Raw genomic sequence first — 10386 nt, forward strand, 5'->3', positions numbered from 1 at the left:
GTAAGGGTGAAACCCTCCCTTCCCCACTGCTTGCAAAGTTATGATTAGTCTCTGGGAATGTTCTAGAACAAGGGTTTTATTGTCATTGCTGTTGCCCACAGTGTGTTATATTGAGTACCCACTGTTTACTGCATTCAAGGCATGTCCAGAGATGCTCTGAGCCACTATGGTTGCTCCCACTGTAGAGATGGGGAAACTGAGGCTCAGGGCAAGGAGCACCTTGCAGGGTGGGTGTCCTGCTCCATAAGATCCCAGGACCACGGTGATACCTCAGCTGGGGAAACTGAGGCCCGGGGAGGGGAGGGTCATGGCCCACCACCCCCTGTGACACTCTGATGCTCTGTCCCGCCCACCGCAGCTCAACGGGTCAGCCACCATCAACAGGAACGTGCAGGTGGCCAGGCTGCCTGCCCAGAATCAAGGTGTGGGCAGTGGGGTACGGTGCCTGGCCATGGGCTGGGGCCAGCTGGGCACGACCCGGCCACCGCCCAGGATCCTGCAGGAGCTCAACGTGACCGTGGTGACCATCCTCTGCCGCCGAGCCAACGTGTGCACACTAGTGCCCCGCCGGCGGGCTGGCATCTGCTTTGTGCGTACCCCCAGCCCCCCGAGGCCCCACCCCGCTCCCGCCTGGGCTGCAGCCAGAGTCCTGGAAGCCCAGCCTCCCAACCCCGTCTGTCTCCACAGGGGGACTCTGGCGGGCCGCTGGTCTGCAACGGGCTGGTCCAGGGCATTGACTCGTTCATCCGCGGAAGCTGCGGCTCTGGGTTCTACCCAGACGCCTTTGCTCCAGTCGCACAGTTCGCAGACTGGATCAACTCCATCATCCGCCGCGGCCACGACCGCCCCTCCCTCCACCCGCGGGACCCGGCCAGCAGGACCGGCTAGGAAGAGCTGCCCCTGGCCCGGCCCTGCCCGCACTGCATCCTTCGCATCTCACACAATAAAAACCCTCTCTGTTTTGTACGAACGTGTCCGGGTGTTTGGTGGTTGTTCAGCTGGGTATTGAACGTAGTCAGCAAAGTGTCTGGGGCATCTCATGAGTATGTTGTCACCAAAGAGTGGCCAATTCAGGGCATTGGGGTAAGAAGGCCCTTCCCCCCCCTCCACGAAAGGATGCCTGTTGCCATTCGGGTTCCCAGCGGATGACATTAGTGCTGCTGGCGGTGAGGGTACAGACTGGATCCGCTGCTCACTGAGGGCCCCACGGTACAGGACCTGCGCTGGCTCCTTGCCCCATTCACTCCGCTGGCCCTCTCTCCGGCCCTTGAGGCGGGTCCCATCAGTGCCCCATTTTACAGGTGAAGAAGTGGGGGTGCAGACCGGTGTGAAGCCGTGCTCAGGAGCCTAGGTTTGAGCCCCAGCTCTGTGACTTTGGGCAACTTGCTCTCTTGCCCTCCCTGAGCCTCTGTGTCCCTGCAGGGAGGGGAGGGGTCCAGGCCCCAGACCGGCCTGGGCCTCGTGACCCCTCCCCCACTCCTGCTGGGGATCACCAGCCTGGGCTCTCCTGCAGGGTTCTGGCCTTTGGTGCTCCCTCTGCCTGCTGGGCTGCTGCCCGGCGGCTCCCCTCACCACACCTCCTCCCAGGTCCTGGCTGCTAAGAAGGTGTCTGCCCTGCAATTGCCCTTTCAACGGAACACTATACTATACCCTAGAGGTCTTTCCACGCCAACACAGCATCTGGGGGTATCCAGGGTTATTTACTGAACCGTCCTATCTTGCTGAATCATTCCCAAATTTTGTTGCAATTCCCAACTCTTACATAATCTGGACTTCATACCCTAATGGGTTTTTGTTTGAAGTTCCTGATTTCAATAAGGAAACATGTTAGAATCTAACAAATCACACTGGTTATATTTTTTTTCTATTCTTCTCTGCGTATGAAATAGTCCACAGTGAAGAGGAAAGAAGTAGAAGGGAAAATATTGTGCAGTGTGTCCCCTGGAGTCCACCCCACCCTTGTGGTCCCAGCACTGCCCCCACCGTGGGTTCATGAGATGTTGATCCATGATCCCCATCTTATAAAGGGCCATGTAACCCACCTTGTGCTCATCAGAACCTGACATCCCTTGCTCACGGTGATTGGTTTGGGAGGGGACATGCGATCGAAGCTAAGCTAATCAGACACAGCCTTGAGAAGCTGGCTGGAATGAAGGGGGATTCTGGGGAAGGGCCCACTGAGCCACTGGGCTGAGTCTGGGGCCTCTGGGCCCACAACAGGGGAGCCTGGTGAGGAGAAAAGCCACCAAGGAGGAGAGGAGAAACCAGAGACAGAGAAACCTGATATTGTTCGGGCCCCTGGATCAAGCCACACCTGAAGGGAGACCCTGAAATTTCCATTTAAATTTCCTTGTTGAAAACTCCACCGAGTTCAACTTGATTTTTCTTTTTCTTTTTAAAAAAGATTTTATTTATTTATTTGAGAGAGAGAGAGAGAGTCCGAGCAGGGGGAAAGGCAGAGGGAGAGGGAGAAGCAGACTCCCCACTGAGCAGGGAGCCCGACGCTGGGCTCGATCCCAGGACCCTGGGATCATGAGCTGAGCCGAAGGCAGACGCTTCACCAACTGAGCCCCCCAGGCGCCCCTCAAGTTGGTTTTTCTGTCTTCCCAGCTGCCCCTACACACCACCTTTCTAATACTCTACCTGCTGGGGTATCAGGCCCCAGAGCCACGGAGGACAAGAACCTCAGGTGACCTTCTTCCCACCCCCACCCAACTTCTTGGGGGAGGAAGAGAAAGGAGGGAAGGGCAGAAAAACGAGGAAGTTGGTTGTTTACAAGCTGTAGCCTCCAGGTCCTGTTGCAAAACTTCGGGGCTGGAAGGGCACTCTGGGGAGACTGGGCTGGCAGGGTAGGGTGCTGAAGGGTAGGTCGTCCTGTTCTGCTTTCTGCCCGTCCTGAGGGTACTGCCACACGAGGGCCAGTCCTGGATCAGGCACCTCCAACCGCCTGTGTGGTCTTGGTGCGGAGCCGTGAGGGAGCTTAAGCTGGGCGCCGAGGAGGGTGGAGGCGGCGCAGGCAGGTTTCGCTTTCCCCAGCTGGACTGCTGCCCACCCAACAGATAGGGCCTGCGGGGGAACCACCCCCAGCCAGGCTCGTACAAGTGCCCCCCAGGCTCCAGCCACACCACAGCAACATGGCAGACCGTCTGGTGCATCTCGTCACTCTGGTCCTCCTAGGAGCAGCCGCATGTGGTGAGTGGACCTGGGACGAAGGGACAGTGGGAGCCACCAGTCTGGGGGGCAGTCAGCCCTCCCCCCCCACCCCCCGGCTCCACTAGGTGGGCAGGAAGGGGGACAGGATCCACGTGCATGGAAGGCTCTGAAAGTCTAGGAATTTTCAGAACTTCGAATGTGAGACCTGAGCTTTCCCCACAGTGAGGATCCGCAGCTGCGCGGGGCAGGACTGGCGGCCAGCGAAGCCAGCGCCGGCTGGACCGCAGCCCCCCGTGGCTCCCGTTTGCCTTGAAGCTGTTAGGCGCAGTGTGTAGGCCGGATTTGCCCCAGACCCCACCACTCCCCATCATTCTGTCCGCTGGCTGTGCTCCCTGGCCCCTGCGCAGTTCGCCCCTCTGGTGGGTAGAATGCCAGGCCTGAGCGGGCTGCAGTGGCCAGGGTGCAGGAGGGAGGTGTGCGGGCTCGCCTCTGGCCAGCGCTGAAGCGCTCATGCCCACCTGCCCATCCCCAGCGGCGCAGCCTCGCGGGCGGATCCTGGGCGGCCGCGAGGCCGTGTCCCACGCGCGGCCCTACATGGCGTCGGTGCAGGTGAACGGCAAGCACGTGTGCGGCGGCTTCCTGGTGTCCGAGCAGTGGGTGCTGAGCGCAGCGCACTGCCTGGAGGACGCGTGAGTGGCCTGGAGAGAGGCGGAGCAAAGAGCGCGGGAGGCGGTTTGGCTGGGGTGGGGACGTGGCTCTGATGTGGACCCCACTCCCAGGGCGGACGGGAAGGTGCAGGTGCTCCTGGGCGCACACTCCCTGTCGCAGCCGGAGCCCTCCAAGCGCCTGTACGACGTGCTCCGCGCAGTGCCCCACCCAGACAGCCGGCCCGACACAATCGACCACGACCTCCTCCTGCTGAAGGTCAGCCAAGTCCAGCCGCAACCCCTCCTGCCGCACGCACCCCCGCCCATCCCCGCCCTGACGCTCGCTTCCGCCCCATCCCGCAGCTGTCAGATAAGGCCGAGCTGGGTCCCGCCGTGCAGCCCCTGGCCTGGCAGCGCGAGGACCGCGACGTGGCGGCCGGCACGCTCTGCGACGTGGCCGGCTGGGGTGTGGTCACCCACGCGGGCCGCCGGCCGGACCGCCTGCAGCACCTGCTCCTGCGGGTGATCGACCGCGCCACCTGCAACCTGCGCACGTACCACGACGGCACCATCACCGAGCGCATGATGTGCGGGGAGAGCAACCGCCGGGACACCTGCAAGGTGCGCCGGGAGCGCGGGGCCATCGAGGGGGCGGGGCGTGCGGCGAGGAGGGCCCGGGGGCGGGGCTGGACCGAGGTCCGGACTGCTGGGGAGGAGAGGGAGGGCTACTGGCGGAGAGAGCCGGGCGCGGGGTCGGGGGCGCGGGGCGCGACGCAGCGCTCACGGCCCGCCCCCACAGGGCGACTCCGGGGGCCCACTGGTGTGCGGCGGCGTGGCCGAAGCCGTGGTCACTTCGGGCTCGCGCGTGTGCGGCAACCGCAAGAAGCCCGGCATCTACACGCGCGTGGCGAGCTACGCGGCCTGGATCGACGGTGTGCTGGCCGAGGGCGCGGCCGCCTGAGGAGGCCCCGGGGGGCGGCGGTCACAGGGGTCGAGCAATAAAAGTCCTGTCCTGCAAGCGCCCCGCCTGCACTGAGCACGCGCCGCCGGCCGCGGGGGACGGGGACCCGAGGGCGGCGAGGACGCGGCTCCACGCTTCGGCCGCAGGGGGGCGCCCCGACTCTTCCACCCGGGGTGGGGGAGGGGCTTACGTCCCAGGTGCCCCTTCCGCTCCCGCCGACGTCCGGCCCTCTGTCCGGCCTCCCAAGCGGGGCGGGAGGGCCCACTGTGTGCGAGGCCCTGCTCTGGGCTGAGCTTTAGGTACACAGACCCTCTGAAGTCAGTCGTGTTCTTGGGACCCATGTCCCACATCGGGAAACTGAGGCTCAGAGGCTTCGTGACTCCCCTGAGATCCGAGGAAGCTCCCGGCAAAGCCTGGATCCGACCCCAGAACCACAGCACCTGCGCTCGTGGTCATCGCCAGGTGCTCCGAGGTTCACAGAGTAAGTTAGGTGGATGGGTGTCCCAGAGCAGCCATACTGACGGGCGCCCTGGGCCTCAGTTTACCCTTCTGGGCAACGACAAGGAGGTCGGAGGGCAGAACCCAGGCCCTGAGGCCCTTTGCCATCTCCTACCTGGATGAGGAGCCACTGAGACCCAGCACCCGCTAGGCCCCGGGTGTCCAGCTTGACCCACAGAGGGGTTCATGACTTCCCTTTTGTTGAAAAGGAGACTGAGGGTCTGAGAGGTGAAGTCATGGGCCCCACTGGGGGTTGGAGAATTGGGACTGGAACCTGTGGCCATGTTTTACTTTCCTACTACAGGATGTTCACCTTGGAGTCATACACTCATTCGTACACAAGCGCTTACTGAGCACCTACTGTGTGCTCAGCCCTGCTCGTAATAACTTAGTCCAGTCTTCCTCACAGCGTGGCTGCAGGGGCTCCAGAATGAGGGGACCCAGACCCCACCTCTTGACGGGAGTCATGTTCACGTCATAAAACCACAACTTAACCTTAAACCCGTGATGTGAGTGCAGAACGGACCCGTTGTTCTAAAACAAGTAACCAGCTTAAAAGGTAGGACTTGAGAGAGACAATGGCTAAAGAGGACGGGGCCCAGTGAAGGGTGTGGAGGGCCAAGCAGAAGCATGAGGTTCATGAGCCCTGAACCTCAACCACGCAGACGGCACAGCAGTGGGGGCTGGGCACCATCCGGGGGGAAGGACCCCATGGAGCTCGCCTCCAGGGAGAAGAGCTGTCTTCCCTGCTCCCCAAAACTGTCCCCGACTCTGCCCTACATGTGAGGTAGACTAAAAATCTGCCCATCTTCCCCCACTGGCTCACGGATGGCTCTGTCCATCAGCAGTGCCCACTCACCCAGGTACGCCTCGACCAGGGGAGGCTGCCCTTGGGGTCCCCGTGTCACTAAAGGGAGACCAGGCAGTGGTGACCAGCAGGGTGGGAGGCAAGGCGGGCAGCAGGAGCCCGCCAACTCAGTCAAGGGCCGGCTCCCCACCTCCACGCCTGCCCCCAGTGCTGGCCCGCAAATGCCAAGTCCCCGCAGAAAGCGTCAGCTCCAACAGCAGGCCCTCCTGGGCAACACGGGCCCAGCCAGGTAATGGGGCTCACAGAGCTCCCCCCCCAGCGCACGCGCAGCATTTACCTCCCGGGGGCATCCACCTGGCCTGCCCTCCCTGAGCCTTCCAGCAGGAAAACAAGAGAATCAATTAGCGCTCCACAGGCAGGGCATGCTGTCTGGAGGCCTGGGGAGCAGGACATAATTGGGAAAAGTGCTTGTTGGCAGAAGGCGGAACCCCTGGGGGGACCAGGCCTGAGCTTCCAGAAACCCAGGGGCCTCGGTGTGGGGGGGGGTGGGGGGGGGAGATGATCGAGTGGGGAGGCAGGGAAAACGGATATAGACACACACATCAACAGAAGCCCACCCACCGTGCCCAGCCCGCGACTCCCTGCAGGAACCTGTGATTAGCACACAGTAGGTGCTCCATAAATGTTGACAGCAAGACAGTGACACGCAGGCACAGGAGCCCAGAACTGGGGGGCGGGGACGGGGAGGGGCAGCACCCGGCGCCGACTTGACACCTGTGACCGGCAGGACGTTTATTGGGCCTGCTGAGGTCAGAACCACCCAGATGCGCTGGCAGGAGCAGGTGAGGAGACGGAAGCAGGTGTCCCGGCGGCTCACAGGTTTGCGTGGCACATTCTGAAGAACGGAGGCCCGGGGCATCCCGGACCCTCGGAGCCAGGATCTGGGGCACCCAGAGGGGCCACTGAGGCCTGGGCGTTCAGGGAGGGCACCACGCGTGCTGTGGTCCTGAACCCGTGAGATCCACAGGCCTGTCTCGGTCACCACCTGGCACAGGTGGACAGGTGGCTGGGCCCCTCCACCCCGGATCCACCATAAGGCTTCGAGGGAGAGAAAGCAGTCCCGACGGGGCCGCGGGGCACCAACGTGAGGCTTCAGGCCACGTCCTCCCCTGCCCCGTCCAGTGATGGGGCCCGGAAAGCCAACTTCCAGGACGCCTATTTTGCAAAGCACCCAATGAAGGTCTGGAGTGTGTGGAATGCCGTGTCACCAGCGAGGGCCCTGGTCAGGGGTAGCTGAGGGGCACCCGCCGCCACAGACCACCACACAGGCAGTTCTTAATCCAGCGCTGCTCCCACTGTTTGACAGCTGTCGTCTTATTGGGTGACCTGAGCATGGTGACGCAGCCGCACCTGGGGGCAGAGCCGGGCAGGTGAGCCCTGGCTGGGCTGTCCTCCCACCTGCCACTGGGCCTTGGCACATGCTGCTTTCCCCCCCCCCAAGAGTGCTGTTCCCGGCACCCCTCCAACGCCGAGCTGGCTCCTCCACATCCTTCCACCCCAGCTCAGGCATCGCCCCCTCACCTCCATGAGCAGACGAGGTGGGGTTGTGGGGTTTTGGAGGCTCGGCCGCCCCCTAGCAGCAGTGACCCCAGGAGCCACAACCCGCATCCAGGGTTCTCTGGCAACAACTGGGGCCGTATTTGCACAGGGCCCATGCTTCATTTCTGTATTGTTGGGCTCCTGAGCGCTCCCCCAGGGCAGCCGCAAGCTGCGTGCTCACCCATACCCAGACACTTGCTCACCGCCAGTGCCCGAGGCGGGGACACCTGGCAGCCCGTGGGGGAGGCACTCCCGTGACCCATGTCGACGGAGGGGGTCCGAGGTGGGCAGCACTCACCTGGTGCAGGCCTTGCACTCCTCCGTGGGGTAGGCTCCCAGGTGCAGCCTCCGCAGGTGGTCGATCTTGGGCTGGCCCGGTGCCCTGGCGGACGAGAGAGAACGTGCGCGGCTCAGGCGTCCATGCGCACACATGTGCTCACGCGCGCACACAGGCACACACCTCCCTCTGACGTGCCCGCCCTCCCCCTGCAGACACAGCAGCGCTGGGAGGCACGGGGGAACCCATGGGAGGGGACCTGGGGGCTGGGCGGGGGTGTACTAGTATTAAATACATCTAAGCTTTCCAGAACAATGAATTTAAGACCTCCTTGTGGGGGCACCCGGGCGGCTCAGCCGTTAAGCATCTGCCTTCAGCTCAGGTCATGATCCCGGGGTCCTGGGATCGAGCCCCGCATCGGGCTCCCTGCTCTGTGGGAAGCTTGCTTCTCCCTCTCCCACTCCCCCTGCTTGTGTTCCCTCTCTCGCTGGTCTCTCTTTGTCAAATGAATAAATGAAGTCTTTAAAAAATAATAAAAAATAAAAAGGCACAGTGGGGTGCCTGGGTGGCTCAGTCGTTAAGCGTCTGCCTTCAGCTCAGGTCATGATCCCGGGGTCCTGGGATCGAGCCCCGCATCGGGCTCCCTGCTCAGCGGGAGGCCTGCTTCTCCCTCTCCCACTCCCCCTGCTTGTGTTCCCTCTCTCGCTGTGTCTTTCTCTGTCAAATAAAGTCTTTAAAAACAAAACAAAACACCTCCTTGTGATCGACCCCCTCTTAAAAGTTTTTCCTGAAAGCCAAGCACAAATGAAAACCTGGTACTTATCAAGCGGTCCCTCCCGTTATGAGACAAGAAAGATGCCAGAAGCTTGCGGAGCCCAATGCCCAAGTATTTCACCTAAAGGGGGCCGTACGGGGCTAACGGTCTCCGTTTGGCTCATCTGCGTTTTCTGAAATTTCCACCCAAAGTAACAGATGCGTGGGGAATTCACGCGAGTCTGTCACGTGAGTGTCTGAAATGGAGAAGCACCTTGCGTGACCTCGGATCAGTGCATCTTTCCTGCCTAAAGAGCGGGGACGAAACCCTGCCCCAGGTGCTGCTGGGCAGTAGGGCTGACCCCACCCACGCGTTCCAACGGCAGCTGCCCAGGGCAGGTTCCGGAGGTTGCCTCTCGCCCCGAGAGCACCCTGCCTGATGCTGTGGTTTGTCCACCCGGGGCCCTGGGCCACACTGTAGCGTCTGCACTATGCTCTTCCACAGGAGGCCAGGGGCCGCGCAGGACATGCTTGAGCTCCACAGGGGCTGGGGCCTGAGTCAGACACCGGCCACGCGACACTCCACGCAGGGGGAGACTGGAGGAACGGTGACGCACACAGATGCCCAAGTGCAGGCATGGATAGGCGGCAGGGCCATCACCGGCCGAGCGAGGATGTCTCCCGGGGCCAGCGTCACGATCAAGGCCAGAGAGCAGCGGCTGGCCCGGCGCAGGCGGAGGCCGCGGGGCAGAGGCGGCACGCACCTGACAAGGCCGTCCAGCTGCAGGGTGCTGGCGCTGGCGGGCAGCGTGGGGGCCCTGCCGAAGTGCAGGCGCAGAGGCTGCTTGGGCTGCAGGCGGCTGACCAGGCCGTCGCTGACGGGCAGCCAGTCCAGGCTGGGGATGAGCAGCTGGCTGGGCAGCAGGCAACACTCATCCACAAGGGCCTCATCCGGCTCGCTCGTGGGGCCCTCGTCACGGCCTGCGGGGAGGGGACCACGGGGATGCACTGCCAGCCGCAGAGCGCCAGGCTCCCCGACTACCGAGCACGCAGCGAGCCCTGGGCTCCCTTCCTGGCATCAGGGATCCAGCGACACGAGGCAGCAGCCGGTGCTGTTGCTCCATGAGCATCTGTGCTGGGCACTGGGAACCACGACAGTCTGACCTGGGGCCTGGTATTTGGGGGCTGGGGGCTCTCAGCCAGGACTTGTATGGTGGCGGGGGGACGAGGGCTGGGGGCGAGGTCTTACAGCAGATCCAGAGCTTGGTGAGCAGGCGGAAGAGCAGCGACATGCTGTCCTGGGTGTCTGAGGTGGCCGTGTACACGGGCAGGCAGCTGGGCTTCAGCAGGCCCCAGATGCGGATGACGACCATCAGCTCCCGCAGCATGCCCAGCGAGGTGCCGTCCCGCAGGAAGCTGTGGCCCGGCCGCAGCGGGGAGCCCTACAGGGAGAGGCACTCGGGCTGTACGCCTAAGTGTGTGCAGGATTCCGGGACCTCAGCGTGCGGGGAAACAGGCCAGGGCAGCCCCGGGCACTGGGCCACCGGCATTCCGGAAGCAGAGTCAGCGACTCCAGCAACCAGCCACCGTGCGGTGCCAGGAGGAGGCAGCGAAGCGGTTACCCCCGGCAGCCAACGCATGGGGAAGGGGGAAGAGGGATTTCAAATCGTCCTGGGAAGGGCAAAGGATT

The 10386-nt window shown here is 62.9% G+C and overlaps 3 protein-coding genes across 3 annotated transcripts in view; 2 read left to right on the plus strand and 1 right to left on the minus strand.

Moving 5' to 3' along the window:
• The window catches only part of LOC102729363 (neutrophil elastase), a 2220-nt gene extending 1254 nt beyond the window's left edge, over nt 1-966 (plus strand). Inside the window, exons 4-5 of the mRNA XM_081803830.1 lie at nt 359-589; nt 688-966. Of these exons, the coding sequence (XP_081659956.1) occupies nt 359-589; nt 688-888 (432 nt within the window). The 3' untranslated portion in view covers nt 889-966. The remainder of the gene's footprint in view (nt 1-358; nt 590-687) is intronic.
• Nucleotides 967-2800: 1834 nt separating this feature from the next.
• On the plus strand, nt 2801-4818 carry LOC102729662 (complement factor D). Its single transcript, XM_006740766.3, has 5 exons — nt 2801-3192; nt 3686-3842; nt 3933-4077; nt 4164-4421; nt 4600-4818. Exons 1-5 carry the CDS (start codon nt 3135-3137, stop codon nt 4759-4761), a joined length of 780 nt encoding a protein of 259 aa, XP_006740829.1. The 5' UTR covers nt 2801-3134; the 3' UTR covers nt 4762-4818.
• A 2016-nt stretch (nt 4819-6834) lies between these two features.
• MED16 (mediator complex subunit 16) overlaps nt 6835-10386 on the minus strand; it is a 9111-nt gene continuing 5559 nt past the window's right edge. Inside the window, exons 8-11 of the mRNA XM_081822782.1 lie at nt 9946-10138; nt 9461-9677; nt 7965-8048; nt 6835-7477 (exon numbers count right to left, since the gene is read on the minus strand). Coding sequence (XP_081678908.1) covers nt 7351-7477; nt 7965-8048; nt 9461-9677; nt 9946-10138 — 621 coding nt within the window. The 3' untranslated portion in view covers nt 6835-7350. The remainder of the gene's footprint in view (nt 7478-7964; nt 8049-9460; nt 9678-9945; nt 10139-10386) is intronic.

Source organism: Leptonychotes weddellii, chromosome 1, assembly GCF_054177405.1.
Source record: "Leptonychotes weddellii isolate Sample4059 chromosome 1, ASM5417740v2, whole genome shotgun sequence".
Taxonomy (NCBI): domain Eukaryota; kingdom Metazoa; phylum Chordata; class Mammalia; order Carnivora; family Phocidae; genus Leptonychotes; species Leptonychotes weddellii.